Source organism: Dasypus novemcinctus, chromosome 14, assembly GCF_030445035.2.
Source record: "Dasypus novemcinctus isolate mDasNov1 chromosome 14, mDasNov1.1.hap2, whole genome shotgun sequence".
NCBI classification, from domain to species: Eukaryota; Metazoa; Chordata; class Mammalia; order Cingulata; family Dasypodidae; genus Dasypus; species Dasypus novemcinctus.
In genome coordinates this window covers 29,948,859-29,967,458 of record NC_080686.1, presented here as the reverse complement: position 1 = coordinate 29,967,458, position 18,600 = coordinate 29,948,859, and the positions used below count along the sequence as shown (strand labels likewise).

General features: G+C 40.6%; 1 protein-coding gene across 2 annotated transcripts in view; it reads left to right on the top strand.

The window, feature by feature from the left end:
• Window positions 1–10,367: 10,367 nt before the first annotated feature.
• The window catches only part of ARFGEF1 (ARF guanine nucleotide exchange factor 1), a 175,468-nt gene continuing 167,235 nt past the window's right edge, over window positions 10,368–18,600 (top strand). The window contains exon 1 of one of the 2 annotated variants that reach the window (XM_058275607.1): window positions 10,368–11,142. In XM_058275607.1, the coding sequence (XP_058131590.1) occupies window positions 11,019–11,142 (124 nt within the window). In that variant the 5' untranslated portion in view covers window positions 10,368–11,018. The remainder of the gene's footprint in view (window positions 11,143–18,600) is intronic. The other variant, XM_058275608.2, reaches the window with a different exon arrangement.

The window sequence follows — 18,600 nt, the reverse complement described above, 5'->3', positions numbered from 1 at the left end:
CTGGATGGTGTTCGTGTGGAAATTTATTGGGTTTTCCACCTCTCCTTCTTAGGTCCCTATTCTATCCTGTTTTACTACTTACCAATGTTTTCTTTTATGGATCATGGTTTTGGTGTGACCTCTAAGAACTCTTTGCCTAACTCCAGTTTATTTTCTCCTAAGTTTTCCTCATGTTTTACAGCTTTACAATCTTACATTTAGATCTATGATCTATTGAGTTAATTTCTGTATAATATATGACATTTAGGTTATAAAGGTTGTAAAAAACTTCTGTATCTTTCAATAGATCCTACAAATACTGCAAATACAGCTTCTGCAAATACTACAATTAAATTCAATTCTGACTTTACCCAGGGTTCTACCAGATTCTACAATAGATTCCTAGAGAATAGGAGGTATTTGGATTCCTGTAAACAGGGGAATTCCTAGGGCTACTTTTGCATGCCTACCCAAGACAACGAGCTTGAGCAGAAAGGATCAGGGAGGGTCCTACACTTTGACCTGGAGCTAGTTCCCAAACTCATTTAGATAAGCCCTAAAGCAGGGCACTGCACAGGTCAATGTGCAAAGACTGGGAAAAGTGTTTCCTTTTTTTGCCTTTTTTTCTTCTTCTTCCTCTTCTTTTGTTAGCTGTTAGCTATCAAGGAAAGCTCTGACATAATACTAGTTGGATACAAGCTACAGACCAGATGCCTCAGAGTCTAAATCCCAGCTATAAGACAGTAAAATATCAAAATACCCAAGTTTCAACAAAAGGTCACAAAACATTCAAAGAAACATGAAGTGATGGCCCAAAGGAAAGATTAAAGCTTTAGAAAGCACCAATGAGAAGGACTAGAGTTGGGATATGCCAGATAAATATATTTTTTAAATGGTTCCTAAATACCTCAAACAGCTAAATGAAAATGTGGACAAAGAATTAAAGGAAATCAGATAAACAGTAGAGGAACATAAGAGAATATCAATAAAGAGATGGAAATTACAAAATGGAACCAAAGGCTACAGCAACAGAAATTTAAAATTCCCTAGAGAAATTCTATAGCAGGTTGGAGCTGGCAGAAGAAAGAATCAGAGAACTTGAAGATAAAACAACTGAAATCATACAGTCTGAGAAACTGAAATGAAAAAAATGAAAAAAGCCTGGCAGATTTATGGGACATCATCAAGTGTACCAATATACACATGTGGGAGTCCTAGAAGAAAAAAGCGAGAAAGAACAGAGAGAATATACAAAGAAATAATGACTGAAAACTTCAAAAATTGAATGAGACATGAATATACATACCCAAGATGCTCAATGAACTCCAATCAGAATAAACCCATATAGACCTATGCCATGGCATATTATAGTCAAATTTAATGCTATAGCTAAGAAGAGAATTCTGAAAACTGCAAGTAGAAGCAATGTGTCACATACAAGGAAACCTCAATAAGATTAAATGCCAATTTCTCATAGGAAACTATGGAAGCAAGAAGACAGTGGGATGACACATTTTTTTAAATAAATTTTTTAAATTATTATCATCACCCCCCCTCCCGCCCCCACTGAGATGGCTCCCTCATCTGTCTGCTCAGTCTTCTTTAGGAGGCACTGGCAACCAAACCCAGGACCTCCCATGTGGGTGGTGAGTGCCCAATTGCTTGAGCTATTGATTGTGGTGTCTGCTTATAGTGGCACCTGCTCATTGCAGTGGCTGGTCTCAGCAAATGCTCATTGTGGCAGTTGCAGTGTCTGCTAGTTGCGGCATCTGCTCATGTTCTTTAGGAGGCACCAGGAACTGAACCTAGGACCTCCCATGTGGGAGGTGGGTGCCCAATTGCTTGAGTCACATCTGCTCCCATGGATGACATATTTAAGAGGCTGAAAGTGAAAAGAAAATGCCAAGCAAGAATTCTGTATCTGGCAAAACTGTTTCAAAAATGAGGGAGAGATTAAGACATTCCCAGATAACAAAAGCCAAGGGAGTTCATCACCCCTAGACTGGCCCTACAAGAGATGCTAAGGAGAGTTTTCCAAGTTGAAAGGAAAGGACAATAGACAATAGATCAAAGCTGAATGAAGAAATAAAGATTTCTGGTGAGGGTTATGACACAGGTTAATATAAATGACAGTTCTAGTGTAGTTTTGGTTTGTAACTCCACTTTTTATTTCCTATAGGATTTAAAGGACCAATTCATAAAAGGTAATGATAAATCAATGGTTTGGGACTCATAATGAGTAAACATGCAAGCTGTGACAAGAGCTTTATAAAGGTAGAGGGATGGAGGAGTATAGGAACTTTAGGTTGTGTATACTATTGAAGTTAAGTTGGTATCAAAGCAAATGAGATTGTTACAGACTTAGAATGTTAAATCTAAGCTCCATGGTAAATACAACAAAAATATCTGAGAAGATGCAAACTCATAGAGACAGATATGAGAGTACAGGATGCCAGGGGTGGGTGGTACGGAGAATGGGGAGTTAATGCAAATGGGTGAAGGGTTTCTGTTTGGGGAGATGGAAAAGTTTTAGTAATGGTGAGGGTACTGCACCACTGTGAATGTGATTATCCCCACTGGATGGTATTTGGGAGTGGTTGAGATGGGAAAGTTTATGTTGTATATAGTTTCCACAATTTAAAATAAAAGAACAATTGAAGAGACAATGACATAAATGCAATATGTGATCTGGGATGGTCTCAGCAGGCCAAGCTTTCTCCTGGAGTCTGCAACTTTCTAACTTTTTTTTTTTTTTTTTTGACATACCAGGGATTGAACCCAGGACCTCAAACATGGGAAGCAGGTGCTTAACCACTGAGCTACATCCCCATCCAATCAGCAACATTCTAATGCTATCTTACCATAGTCCTTGGGGTTCCTTGGCTGCATCAGTGCCTCTATCACATGGCGATCTCTCCAGCTTCTACATCTGACTTCTATTTCTGTATCCAATTTCCTCTGCTTATCAGGACTTCAGTCATACCGGATTAAGATCCATTCTCATGCAGTTTGGCCACATCTTAACTTATAATAGCATCTTCAAAGTCCCATTTACAAATGGGTTCACACCCAAAGGAACCAAGATTAGGATTTGAACATGTCTTTTGTGGAGATCATGATTCAATCCCCAACAATAATTGTAGCACAATATTAATGAAAAAGCATGTTCAAGTGCATATATGCAAAAATGTGTCTAAGAAAAAAGATGTAGGGTAGAACAATGCTTAAGAGCATGCATGAACTTTGGCAAGAAAAATTTAGATTTAAATTCAGCTCTCTTAACACTGTGACTATGGGCAATTAACTTAACTTCTCTAACCTTTTTTCCCATCATCTGTAAAAGAGAAATGATAGTGTCTTCATTACCATCAAGTTATGTGTAAGATTTATGTGATTATTTGAAGCTGCATGGACCCCAGAAAAGAATGTTCTTAAAGAGAATCCATTCCTGTAGTTGTAAACTTTTATTGTAAGTAAGAACTTTTGATTAGGTTATTTCAGTTAAGGCATGGCCTAGGGTGGGTCTTAATCCTCTTACTAGAGTCCTTTATAAGAGAATGAGATTCAAAGAGAGTGAGCCACTGAAACAAGAAGCTGAAGGCAAAGAAACCCAGAAGAGAAGGGAGACCAGCAGGTGCTGCCATGTGCCTATCCTGTGACAGGAGTCCAGAATTGTTGGCAGCCAGTCTTCAGGGAGAAAGCATTGCCTGATGATGTCTTAATCTGAACATTTTTCTCAGCCTTGGAACTATAAGCTTGTAAGCCAATAAGTCCCCATTGTAAATGCCAACATAGTTCTGGTATATTGCTTTCAACAGCCTAGCAGACTAGAACAGATTTACTGAGTTAAAGCTTGTCAGGTACTTCACACAATGGAAATACCTAATAAGTAGTAGGTATCATTAGTATGACTTTACAGGAAAAATACAATTGTGTGCATGAAAGTAGAGAATAGTATCATGAATTAAAACTAAGTGCCTTCTACACTCTTTAGAGAATTATATAACTTAAAGATTCTTCAGAAATTCAAGTGTTTATGTCTTAAGGTATATTGCTCTGTACAACATTGACATCTAATAGTTTAAAATTCATGGAAAATTCTGTTACTTCCAACTTCTGAGTCTAAATTTGTAATTGTTTTTGCAACAACATTCTAATCTTTTAGAATTACTATCTTATAGTTGATAATAAGATTTATACGGAAGCGGACATCGTTCAACTGATAGAGCGTCTGCCTACCATATGGAGGGTCCAGGGTTTTATACCTAGGGCCTCCTGACCCATGTGGTGAGCTGGGGCACACGCAGTGCTGCTGCACGCAAAGAGTGCCATGCCACGCAGGGCGCCCCCATGTAGGGGAGCCCCACACGCAAGGAATATGCCCTGCAAGGAGAACCACCCTGTGTGTAAAATCACAGCCCACCCAGGAGTGGTGCTGCACACATGGATTGCTGATGGGGCAAGATGACGCAACATAAAACAGATGTAGTTTCCCTGTGCCTCCTGATAATACAAGCAGATGCAGAAGAACACACAGCGAATGGACACAGAGCAGACAATGGGGGTGTGGGGGGAGAGAAATAAATAAAATAAATCTTAAAAAAAAAAAAGACTGACGGTCTCTTATTCAATAAAAATCTGCTTGTTTTCCTAATCTTTTCTTTCCATATCAAATTCTTCAAATCTATCTATGCTTTTTCTCTATCTTTGCTGTCCAATGTATTGATACTTTTTCTGCAGGCCAGTGAACAGAACCTCTGAGTTTGAAAACACACTTTACTCATTCTTTTCCTTAATAAGCAAGATGTGAACAAGCAGTCTGATAAAAAGGGGAATATAAAATTAGCTTATATACTCCTCTTTACATGAAAAGCCAGAAAGCAAATGTGACTGCCTTTGGAGATGGACTTTCTTGAATTAGAAATGTCATTATTGTGGTCTCAGCAGAATTGATTTTGATTCTCTGTTTACTCACTGTTTCCCATCTTTTATTTAGTTACTCACCTTATCATTTCTTTTATGCCAGGTCTTCAAAAATTTACAATCTGGTTAAATACAACTGTGGATATATAATTGGATGTAAAGCAGGAAGAGTAGGGCTTTTTGAGGAAGAAGTAGAAAGCTTTTGGAGGGGAATGGAATTTCAATTAGGCTTTGAAGGTTGGAAAGCCTTTGAGGGGAGCAAAGAATAGAAAGGTGGCATTGGCACTCTGGATTGGTCTAAAATGAGCCAAGGCATCCAGGTGAGGATTACTTTGGTGTTTGCATGAGTTCGTGGTGTGGAGATGAAAGCAGGGAAGGTGGGGCATGGAAGGGAAATGAACTGAAATGTGAGTGCCCTTGTATTTCAGGGGAGGAGGGAGTGGGCAGAAAAGGAGTTTAGAATAAAAGACAATTTAGGCTATTAGAGAGGCAGCATAGCTTAGTTTTTTAAAGTTTGAGCCTGACTTTCCAAATTGCAATGCTGGTTTTACCACTTATTAATTGCATGATTGTGGACAAGTTGCATAAATCCTCTATATCTCAGTTTCTTCATCTGTAAATTAGGGATAATAACAGAACCTACTTCATTTGGGGTATAACAAGCTCAATATAAATGTTAATTATAATTATTATCATTAGCATTACTATTGAGAAATCAGTTTGAAAATCAGGAAGGGTCAGATTATGGAACATTTTGAAAGCTAATAGGATTTAGAGATCATGTGCAAGGCTACTGGAGGTGTTATACTTTTTTAGTTGCTATTTTTGACGTTAACAAAATTGCTTTTTAACATGAATCAAATATTCTCAGTGTTAATTAAAATTTTCATGTACACTGAAATTATGTCTATATTTAAAAGGACCACAATAAAGCATACCAAGACATTAAAAACCAGACCTGAGTTTTTTATTTTTTCTATTATTTGACTATGCGGGACCAAAGTGAAAAAAATATCCAAAGAGAAAAGTCAAGGCTGCCAATATGTAGCAAAGTTACAGATGAAAGGGAAAACGATGAAGGGTACTCAGGTTACAAAAAGGCGTGGTTGCACACTGAGAGGCAAAACGGACTCAGAAAGCAATCAGACATAGAAAAATATATTTTAAAATTTAGAGGATGAGAGACATTTTAGAAATACAGAATTTGAATGTGTTGAAAACAGCAAGGAATCGAATGCAAGTGACTATTGAGGTTGAATTTCTTAAGTAACAGAGTAAGTACCAAACAAAACAACAATAATAAAAAGAAAAAGGAAATATATGTACAGTACAATATACTCATAATTTCATGTAAAAATCACCTGAGTTGGCACTCTACAATCCATTCTCCTCAACCTGTTGTATACTTGTCAACAAATGACTAAAAATAATATTTTCCCTCTATCTTCCCAGGATATCAGCTTTATTGCAAAGTCTTATTCTATTTTTGCTTCAGGTCAGAGTTAATATCTTGAGTTTTAAGTTGGGTAGAAGTATCCCTTTGAGACTGTTGCCTCAATACCACCATTACCAGAACCTTTTTGGGTAAGGTCCTAGACCTGGCAAGGGAGGGGAATGAAATAGCCTCTGGGAGAGAGGAGGACTGAGGTTGTTGCTTCTGAGAGGGGTTGGTCATATCTCAGAGGGGTTGATTTCTCCAAAATTGGAAACTCTACCTCCCACCCTCAACACTGCTCCTATCCCCACCAAGCCCATCTCCCCAAAATGGCATTCCTACCCATTCACTTGCTCTTTTCAGCCCTGGCAGACCTTTTAAAATTTATTGTGGTATCAAATATATAGCATAACATTTCCCATTTTAATCCCTTTCAAGTACACAATTCAGTGGTGTTAATTACATTCACAATGGTGTGCTACCATCACCACCATCCATTCCCAAAACTTTTCCATCATGCCAAAGAGAAAGAAACTCTGTACACAAAAGCATTAACTCCCCATTCCCCACTTCCACCCCCACCTCTGGTACCTGTAATTATCTTTCTGTCTCTGTGAATTTGCATGTTCTATTAATTTCATATCAGTGAGATCATACAATATTTGTATGCTTTGGTTCCTCATTCTCCCTTTATCCTACTGATACCATATTCCCTCTATCCTTGATCCTTTCAGCCACACTCTGGCCTTCTTTCGGTTTCTGAAATTTGTCGAGCTTCCCTCCACCCCAAGACACTTTGCCTGGAAAGCTCTTCCCTGACTTAGTTTGGATAATTTCTACTCTTCCGATCTTAGTTTAAATGTCACTTCCTCAGGCAAGCCATACATGAATCCATAATCTAAAATAGATCTCTTCATAGCATTCTCTTCTTTAATCGTAGCTCACACATTTGTAGTTATATATTCACTAGTGATTTACTTGTTTAATATCTTTCCCCTTACTCTATACAGTCAGCTCCAGAAGGGCAGTGATCATGCCTGTCCTAGGTCTAGTGTCTTTAATTCTCACACACGTTTCTATTTAATAAGTTTATACTATATCTAGGACTGTAGTAGATGTTTGGTATATAGGAATGAATAAGATAGATGAGGTCCCAACTTTTACCGGGGAGACAGACCATAAACAAACCAACAAACAAGATTAGTTATGTCAGATTGAAGTAGGAGCTATAAAGTAGACTGTGAGAGGCAGGGATCTCTGTATTGTTCATTAAAGAATCCCAAGTGTATTGTTTTGGATAAAGCTAGCTGCTAAACTTATGCCTGAAGAGTCGTTTTTTGCTCACATAAGTCCAAAACAGGTATTCCTATTGGGTGGTTGGCTCTCCTAAAAGTGGTAATTGAGGGATACAGGCTCCTTCTTACTTGTGGCTTGGCCATATTCAGCAAATGGCCAAAGAAGGGGAGGAGCCTGGAAGATTTTTGTGGGAGATTAAAAAAAATCTAAGTATGGTGGTTTGGCGCTATATACCCCAGAGACACATGTTCTTAAACTCAGTCCTTTCCTGTGGTTGTGAACCCATTCTATGTCGGAACATTTGATGAAACTCCTTCAGTTAAGATATGGCCCAACTCATTTGGGATGGGTCTTAATCCTATTACTGGAGTCCTTTATAAGCATAATGAAATCCAGACAGAAAGAGAAAGTCATGGGAAGCAAAAATTTGAAGGTCAGTGGAACCGGGAAGTGAAGGGAGAGTCTAGGAGAGACTGCCATGTGTATTGCCATTTAACAGAGGAGCCCAGGACCAAGGATCACCACGATGCCAGTCTTTAGGAAGAAAGTATTGTCTTGGTGCCTTGACTCGGAGTTATCCTCAAAACTATCAGCTAGTAAATTATTGGGCTAAGCCTGAATGGCTACAAGTAACTGTAAAGGAAGCTGGGGAATACAGTGTATCTCTGTGACAACAAAGAAGAGTAAATGTAACTGGTGATAAGCTAGCACCTTCAACAGTGTCTGGCACAACACTGGCATTATAAAGCAACAAAGATAAATTAGAGAGCTTGTTCTCAAAAAGTTTATAATCTATCAGGGCATACATAAGAAATCAATACGTCTGATCTAGGAGTATATTAAATCTCTCATTTCCATGAATAGAGAGAATTTAAAAACTATTTGTGGGAGGTGATGGGGCTCAAGCAATTGAGCTCCCGCCTACTAAGTTATCCGGTTTGGCTCCCAGTGCCTCCAAAACAGGACAGCGAGCTGGCGCAACAGGCAGGTGTGGCAAGTTGATGCAAGAAGAGACACAAGAGGAAAAACTTAATGAGATGTACAACAAAAGCATGGAAAGGAGGTGGTTCAAATGATTAGGCACCTCCCTCCCTCATCGGAGGTCCCGGGTTTGGTTTCTGGTGTCTCCTAGAGAAACAAGGCAGAGGAACAGACATAGCAAGTGAAAACAACGAGGGGATGGGGAGAAATAAATTTTTTTTTAAATCTTAAAAAAACAAACTATGTCTCCTTATTTTTCTTTAAACTTCCATAATTGATAACGTCTTTACAAATTAGAGTTGAGAGGCTTTTACAGTTAAGCATAAATATTGTAGAACATTTCCTCCCACATTTTAAAAATACATTTCACATATTGACATTACTTATATTAATATAACTATTTGTTATGAATAGCTAACATTTTATGATATTTTATCTGAAATCAATAAAAAAACAAAAAACAAAAACAAATAGCACTGCATTTTTTCTCTCTCTGGCGTACGCCTTCCAGGATCGTCTTTCCTATCTTAGAGATCAAGCTGGCAGGCTAACTGACTTGTTCAAAGTCATACTGCTAGCAAGTGGTCCGTTAAAGAACCCAGTTGCTTTTTCCACCGTAATCCTCTCTTAATTGGTGCTACAATTAGGAGCTGGCTTCTATATCTATTTTTAACTGATATAGATATTATCTGTTTTTTTTTTGTTTACTTATATATTTGCTAATGGAATGAATGAATTTATGGATTTGTCTCTCAGTACAACAAAATTTTAAAAACTAACCTAAATAAAAAATAAATGAAAATTAACCTATTTGTCTATTTTTATTCACTGTCATCTTCGGGTTTTCCATTTTTATTTCTCATGGTTGTTAGCCTGTTCCAACTCTTGCCACTTCACAACCTCTCCACTCCTACGTTTGGATAGTTTGCTTTAGGAGCAGGTCGAGGCAATGAAATAGAAGAGTGAGAGATTAGGATTAGGGAAGGTGTGTTGATCGAGTAACACAGTAGCTTTTAACTTGGAAGAACAGATTTCAGTTTTTCATCTGAGACGTGTCCCTAAATCACTACGTAAGTTGTTTGCGTACATTTTATGGCAGTATCCATAATTTTGTCCTTAGATAACGCAGAAATTCGAATGCTCTTTTCAGAGCCGGTGCAGACACACGGTCACGTGTGTGTGTATTTAGGGTCATGTTTGTATTTAAAGCTCTTCCATTCTGAAACTGCTTTTCATTTCCTGAACCGAAAGTTAGTATTAAAGACACCGAAACACTGGGCTCTAAAGGAACCTCGTCAATTAGACACATTCACTTGTGTTGCCTAACTTCAGATTCAATTCAGAAGGGACCTTAAACCTAGCTTACAGATTTACCCTACAGACAGATGAGAAAGTAAAGCATTCCTGAATCTCTGTAAATTGCTTTACCCTCCTCAAGAGCGAATCCTGAGGCAGTGGGAGGGCACGGTCCTGGAGAGAAGTTTCGTGTTTTGGGGCATGTAATTTAGAGTAGAGCGCGGCAGACGGAAACAGTGGGGCTGAGAACAGGGCGAAGTGGGTGTTTCTGTGAGTCCTGGAGAGAAAGAACCGCGCGCAGACCAAAGGGAGCTCCAGAAGGTCGGAGACGCCGGCGCGGCGTAAGCGGAGGCGAGCTCACGCTGCGGGAGCTGGGGCGCCGAGAGCTCTCGGCCCACAAGCCGAGCCGCCGCAAGGAGCCCGAGGCGCCCGGCGCGGCGCCGCAGACGCCCGCCACGCCCCACGCCACCCTGCGGGCGAACGCGGGAGGCAGCGAGGCCCCGCCGGGCCGCCGTAGCGCTGCGGCTCGGGTCGCTCCTCCTGCGCCATCCTCCGCCCCTACCTCCCGGCGCCGCGGCAGCTCTGGGCGAGCAGCGCCGCCGCCGCCGCCGCCGCCTCTATCTCTGCGGCCGTTCGGCCGCTGCGTGACGCGTCGTTTCCTCCCAACATGGCGGCCGGGACAGGTCGGCGGTGATGGAGGCCAGTTCGTGGCCGCCGCGGGTGCCGTTCCCCACAGTAGCCAGGGCAGCTCTGCTCTCGCCGGGCCTCTGAGCCCTTACCGCCTCGGCCGCCCGCGGACCGCCGCCCGGGTCGGGCTTTCGCTGCAGCCAGGCCGGAGGGACGAGTGAAAGGGGCGGCCGGGAAACGACCCCCAGGCCGGGAGTAGCGGAGGCCCGACGGGCGCGGCCCTCGAACGACGGCCTCTCGGGGGGGCAGCGAGGACCTCCGGCTCCTCGCGGGCTCCGCGGCTGGCCCTGCTCCCCCGCCCCTTCCTGCTCCTGCCGCTGCCCTCCACGCCTCCTCTCCCTTCCCTCCCCTGCCCCACCACCCCCCCCTTCGGCCGCTGGGAGCCGCGGGTCGGACGAGCCGCAGCTCCTTCTCTGCGCCCATGTATGAGGGAAAGAAGACGAAGAACATGTTCCTGACCCGGGCCCTGGAGAAGATTTTGGCCGACAAGGAAGTGAAGAAGGCGCATCACTCCCAGCTGCGCAAAGCTTGCGAGGTGGCGTTAGGTGAGCGGCGAGGAGGCCCGGGGGCGAGGCGGGGGTACGGGCGGGGCTGCGGCCCCCGCGGACGTGGGGTCGGCGGGGGGCTTGCGGGTCCCTGGCGCCGGGACCTCAGGGAGCCCCCGCGGAGCTCTCCGCTGCCTGGCAGGAGGTGGCCGTAACTCGAGGGGATGTGGGGCAGGGGCGGGTGCGGGAGGAAGGGCATTTGGCTGGGTTTGGGGAACGTGGCAGGGTTTTTAGGGTCGCGGGGCGTCGGGTCCGAGGGATGGACTCGCGTGTAAGAGGATTTTTTTGGTGGGCCGTGCGGGGCGGACAGGATACCACCCTTTGTGATGAAGCATAAGATGAGCTCTTGTTTATTAGCTTGAAAATTGAGGTGGAGCTGCTATGTCAAGATTGGGTGTGGGGAGGGTTCGGTATCGTAATTACAATAACTTTATCGTTTGGCATGGTACTTTGGGAAGATAAGGCTGAAGTTGTTCCCTGGCTGACAGTCTGCGACGGGTTTTGCAAGAGGTGCAGCCCGTTCTGACATCTCTCTGCCTCTGCCACGGGAAAAACAGAGTAATGTTGTATGTGACTGGGCTGACCTGGAAGAACAAGACCAGAGGTTAAGGGGTGGGCGTGAAAGTATACGAGCGGGACGGAAAGCACCTTTAGATAAACTGGCTTTAGGTGACAGGAGAAAGGAGGGTTTGAAATGGGGAAAATGGAAAAAGACAATGACACCCACCAGCCACATGTCCGGACCGTGGCAGCTGCTCTCAATCTTGAATTGTGATTTATAGTTCAAATGGAAGAGACCTAGTGTAATGCAGCCCGTAGCAGAGAAAAGCTAAACAATACTTAGAGCGAGGACATGCAGATTCGGAATTGTTAAAGGGGGAATACTGCTAGATATATGGCATCTATCAAAGACGAAATCGTTTTAGGAGAGAGATCGGGACATTAAACACTAAGAAGAATTCCTGGTGCTTAGGTTTATTTTGTAGCACTAGAACTAGATAGGTCAAATTGATGAGAAAAGGAAGCTTTTTAAATAGCATAACAGGCTTTGTAAAATAATGTTCTTGAAGGGACAAAATCCAGAACACCTTCAATTTATGCCAAAGTAAAGGATCAAGATAGCTTAAAAGCAACTTTGCCTTTTGAATACTAAAATAGATAGAAGACTACAGTTTAACTGCTATACTACACCGTTTTCTTCATTTTTCATCCTTAAAATTGGTAATATTGAAAAACAAAATAATTTCATTTAAAAAATTTTAATCTGTGTATGGTGGGCTTAAGTTTAGTTTTGCGTACCTCTCATGGATCAGAAGTTCACTTTTGTAATTCTTATAGCTAACAAAAGGCTTTTCCAGATGTATGAGAAGACATTTGTACAGTGGTAAAAACTGAATTTATTTTTGGATCCTGAAAAGGATAGTCATTAAATTGGGGTAGGTTGAGGGAGGGAATGTCAGGATTTTAAAAAATAAAGTTATATTTGGGTTTATGAATAACTTTCACGTTTTAAGAACTTAAGAAATTCAAACTGAAGTTTTAGTTTTTGAGACTCAGATTTTGCATGTTAGGAAATGTTTTTAATATAGGAAATTTTAAGTGTCAGACTGAAGAGATGGCGTGTACTGTGTATATATTTTTTCCCACTCCAAAATGCTAGTACAAGTAAGTGTATTTCATGGAGAGCTCACTGGAAAGGAGAGTCTTGGATCCTGGGTGTGAATCTCAATTCTGTTGTGTTGCCATTTAAGGCCAGTCCCTGGGCCTTAGTTTCCTTTTCTGTAAAATCAGCATATTGAACTTAATGACTGTAAAGTTCTCATCCTAATATGTCACAAATGTGAATACTGTGTTCTGTGAACTGTTGCATTGAGTATTCCCGCCACTCCTGTAGTGGCATCCTTAGACGATCTATAATTTCATCCTTGTTGGCATTTCTAGACATAACTGTTTGTAATGTATGTACCAGTTATATCAAGGTTGTCTCTTCCAAATTTTGCCAGTTTTTACTTTTGTCCCTTTCACATAGTTGGCAGAAACTTATGAGGAATGTGGCCTATTCAATCGGGGACTAGGCATCAGGGTACTTTCTTTACTTCAAATGTGTAAGGCATTTTTCTCATGTAATTTCACAAAAGTTACATGATCCTCCCATGAAGCAGAATCTCATGTGATTGACCCATCTCATGGTAGCTAATCCCTGGTGAACTTTGTTTGCTCCCTTACAGTGATTCATGTACATTATCACCTAAATATAAGTTGATAGGGATATCCCATTTCATCTTTGCCAGTTATAAATAGGTTTTCTCTAAATTCTTTGTCTTACAAAATGGTATCCCCCAATATCTATTATAGACTCCTCCCCCCTTCCTCTTTACTTTTGAGCCCTGGGTTAGGCCTATTTTGATCTTGTGATAATATTTGTGACCATCAAGCAGGTTGGGAAAGTACACTGGAATGGCTTTGTTTGGTGTCATCTCTGTTCTATATTGTGAGTGGGTGGTGGCTGGATCGTAGAGATACAGAGCCCACTCTTAATACACCTTCCTGCATTCCTTGCTCAAATATTCATTGGCTGAAGGGAGGAGCCAGGAAAATATATAGTATTTCAGACTTCCATTCCTTTTTTTTTTTTTTTTTTGAATCATTAACATGTGAGTAGATTTTAGAGCATTGGTATTTAAAATTAATTCAGCTACCTTTTAACATAAAGTTATAGAAGACCAGTTATAAATAGGTTTTCTGTAAATAATGTTCATGAAATTATAATTATATCAGTATCTTAAGAGAACTATTTTTTTTATAACTTTTAGGAAACCTCATCTAGATTTGGAGAGATTTTATTATTAGAGACACTACGTAAAGGAAACTTTAAAGGATTTGCAGAGTAACTTGAAATTTTTCTTGAATTATCTTATACATGTGTCAGACTTTAATTTGAAGTAAAGAACGTTTAAAGAAAGAAACAAAAAGCCACATATCTCCATTGCCATAACCCGTGGTAAGCCCACAGGTAAAGGAAGGCTCCAGGTTGCCCTCTCTTGGTACCTTCCTCAGTAGAGCTCTCTGCAGCAAGCTTTGCAGTGAGGGAGTCTAGGGTGCCCTAGCTTAGCCTGATCCATTCCTGCTCTCTAGAATCTTGAATTAAAAATAGTCTGGCCATCTGCCGGCAGATGAAACAACAGTTGAGCTATTTTTAATTTCAAAGAAGTTAGGATTTGTTGCAGGTTTGGGCTTGAAGGTAGCATTGTTTCATGGGGAAGGAACAGTTGGGCCACATTCTTATCAGGCCTCTAAGTTTCCGGAGTTTCTTTGATGTTAGGGCTATGACAACTTCAACTTCTACTTCTGACCTCAGATTCTATGAAGTTACTATGCAAATGTTAGGAGGGAAAAGTTCAAAGTTGGAAACTGGCACTGATACCAGATAGGAATAGTGATTAGAAGAAGGTTTGAGTGGCAAGGAAAGCATGTAGAGGCATTGATAAGGATGGGTTCTTGCATGGATGTGGTAGAATGATGGAGAAAAGGAGCTCTTTTTAGGGGAGTAGTTTTTGCCTCAGACAGCGTGTGAATTTGTGTTGTTCATCGTATTCTAAAATGACTGTACTGATTGTTGCCTTATGTAAGACTCTGTTACCTATAATTATATTCTCCCCCCAGAAATGTAAATATAAAACTTAGACTCAAAATTTACAAAACTTGTTTCCTCCTGTCCTTCTACCCCCACCCTTATTTAAGAATTTGTTTGTATTCTTTTCTTTCATGTTTTATACTGGTTTTAAGGACCTTTGCTCCAGGATAGTGTTGAATGAAATATGTGCCACAGAGCACAAGTTCTTAGAGAAGCTCTTCGAAAAAAATAAACTTGGGTTACTTGTGTATACTTGATCTCCATTTTGGAGAGTTACAGTGCACAGTTAGTAGAGTTAAGATTCTGAAAAGTCCTACAAGAAAGAAAATGGCTTAATTTTGTTTAATGAAGATTATCCTAAATTTCTTCGATCCTCTTCAGTGTCTGTTATGCTTTTTAACACCCCTAGGAAACGTTGTCCTTGGAACTTACTTTGGGATACTGCTTTAGGGAAGGGAGGGCAGAGCCCTCCAATAGCCCTCTCTTACTGCTGAGGCCAGTCTCCAGAAGAGTCATGTGTTTTGGGAAAGCAGAAATTCTGTTTACAGTCTGGAAAGGAGAGAAAGGCATCAGAAATAAGGAATATTTGGAATAAGTGGCAACAAGATGGGAGGACTGTTTGCTGACTAGCTCTTTATTTCCCACCCCATCTAGTGGTAGGCAACTTGTAGAGAAATTTTGTTGGTAATTGTTTTTTGAAAGCAGAATAAAAATGTTTTGTGAATTGGAAATAATTTGAGGGAATATTTGTCATAATATTCCTCGCAAAATGGAGGAGGGGATATTTGAAAGTGATCATTTACATGAGTAAATTATCATTGCTGTTAAAAACTGATTATAATTGTTCATGCAGGTATTTGTTGAGCTCCTAGTATATGCCAGGTACTGATCCAGAACTAGGCATACAGCAGTAAGCTAACAAGCCCTTGCTTCAGCTAGCTTACATTATAGTGGGGTAAGGCAGACAGTAAACAACAAATTTATGTATATATATACATATTTTATATATATATAGTCAGATTGTTATTTGAAGTAAATAGTTTGGAAGAATAGAGATTGATGGGGCATGCTACTTTAGATTGGGTTGTCAGGAAAGGCCTCTTGGTGAGGTAACATTTGAGCAGAAAAGTGACAAGTGGAGATTCAGCCTTTTAGGTACCTGGATATCATAGGGAACAGTAATATGGGCTTGCTCTTGCTGTGATCCAGGATGGAAGGAGTCTTGTGTGACTGGAAGAGAGTAAGAATAGGGAGTGATAGGAGAGGAAGGTAGACTTTGGATTTTATTCTATGTGATGGATGCCATTGGAGAGTTTTGAGCAGAAGAGTGACATAATTTGTTTTACATTTTAAAAGGCTCACTGGCCAGAGATGATGTTGACTTAGACTAGGTGGATGGTAGTGGATGAAGTGAGAATTAGTTTTATTAAGGTTGTATTTTGAAGGAGTCCACAGGTTCTGCAGTGGATTGGTTGTGTGACAAAGAGGATGACCTCCAATTTTGTAGCCAGAGCTCCTAGGATTAGAGATAGCATTCATGGTGATGGGAACACCAAGAAAGAAACAGCCTTTGGGAAATAGGTTTATATATTAAAACATTTTCAGTTAAAATTTTTTTTGATGATATAATAGAATATATTTTTCACACTTTTTAAATTAAATTTAATAGATCAGAAAGAGCATTACATTAAAAAACTAAAAAAAAAGAGGTTCCCATATATTCCACTCCCCACCCCATCCCATAATAGGATATTTTCTACAGAAAAAAGGATATGATTAAGACAATTAAAAAATTTGATTCCTCAGGTTTTTTCCTCCAATGAGGTGGAGGTAGTTTTTTTCTTTTCTTTTCCTGCAAGAATGAGTCTTCTTATCATTTTAATTACAGTAAACAACTTGTCTGGTTAAACTTTTTTTTTTAATTTAATCAATTTCAGATTATAGAATCTGGATTTTCTTCAGTTCTTCTGTAGTGAGCATATTTAAAGAAATTATTCTGTATAAAAATATGTCAAAAGAATTGCCTGAATGCTTGTAATATAATGTAATTCTGTTTTTAAAATGGATTCAGTTTTCCCTGTTCCTCTTCTATTCCTTGATTTGAATTCAGACATTAAATAAAAGTTATTCAGTGGTTGACTGTGAAGTTCAACCATCCATCAAATTTGTCAGTACCCCCCAGTTACAAACTTACTGTCTCAAAACACATAGAATAGGCTCTAAGTTTATTAAAGAATAACCTCTGATGAGAATTGAATGAAATATTATCAGAACTTTGTATTTCTTTTATGAAATGTTTGTAATGTTTACAGTAGGCAACTTTTAATTTTTTCCCCAAACGCCAAATGCGTGTTATCTGTTACAGCTGGGCCTAACTAAACTGTTATTTAGTACCTCAGATTCAAATAAACTTCCTTGTTGAAGTATTTCAGATTCAAATAACCTTCCTGTTTAAGTATTTCTATCTGCCGTGTACTTGAAATGCTGTAAGATCTGTGGGCTTCTGGGAGTCTTGTTTTGTAGTTGTGGAGTACCATCTATAAATATGAGACAGTAGAAATCCACTAGAAGATGTAACACAGTTACATATTTATGAAATAAATTTTGTGACCCAGGTGTAAAATTCTGTACTCAGACTACAAACTGGAGATACATGTACCCTATTTCACCAGTCTCTACTGCACCCTATTCAATCTTGTCTGCTTTACACATTTACATTATCTGTATAATCTCTGATGGCATTTGCTTTCTGTCATTACTATGGAAATTCAGAGGGAAGAAATCTTTACAGCCTTGTGTTGGTTAGGAAAACCTTTTTGAATTAAGTGGGATTTGGATAGATTGGGTGAATAGATTCGAACAGAACGGAGACAGTGTGAGAGACTTGAGGTAAATGAGTCTAGTAAAGTGGGTAGATTGTGGGGTATACCAGTCGGTATGTTATTACAGAAAGCTAGGCATGTAATGATGAAGCAAGGACCAGAGCGAGTAGAGGTGAGATGTTGAGAAGACTGATGACTGATTGATTACTGGAGATGAAGATAAGAAGTAAGAAGGATGAGTCAAGCTGGAAGAGTCGAGTACCATGGAAGTCAAGGAGAATGTGATATATTTTCCTCATTTGGTTTATTTCTTAGTGTCCCAAAAGGAAGACCTAATTAAACTTGTCATGTGCTTTTTGGATTTTTTTTCCTTCTTTTCTGTGACTTCCTTTTGCCTATCTGTAAGATAAAATCTAGATTCTGATATCTTTTTTTTTTAAATATAAGAATTCCTTTTTTTAAAAACATTTTTCTCCCCCTCCCCCTCCCCCACCCTGCTGTTTTGTTATCTCTGTCCCTCTGCTGTGTGATCTTCTGTATCTTTTTCTCTTTTTGTCTTCTCTTCTCGCCTTTCTCTAGGATTCACCGGAATTTGATCCTGGAGACCTCTGATGTGGAGAGAGTTTCCCTGTCAATTGAGCCACCTCAATTCCTGGTCTCCACTGCGCTTTACCTTGACTCTCCCCTTTGTCTCTCTTTCGTTGTGTCATCTTGCTGCATGACTCACTTGTGCAGGCACAGGCTCATCGCATGGGCACTTGGTTTGCTGCGCGGGCGCTGGCTCACCATGTGGGCCCTTGGCTCACCACGTAGGCACTTGGCTTGCCATGCGGGCACTCATGCAGGCATCTGGCTCACTGTGTGGGCACGGGCTTACCATGCAGACACTCATGTGGGCACTTAGCTTGCCACATTGGCACTTATGCAGGCACTTGGCTCACCGCGTGGGCACTCGGCTCACCACGTGGGTACTCGTGTGGGCACTTGGCGCTTCACAAGGGC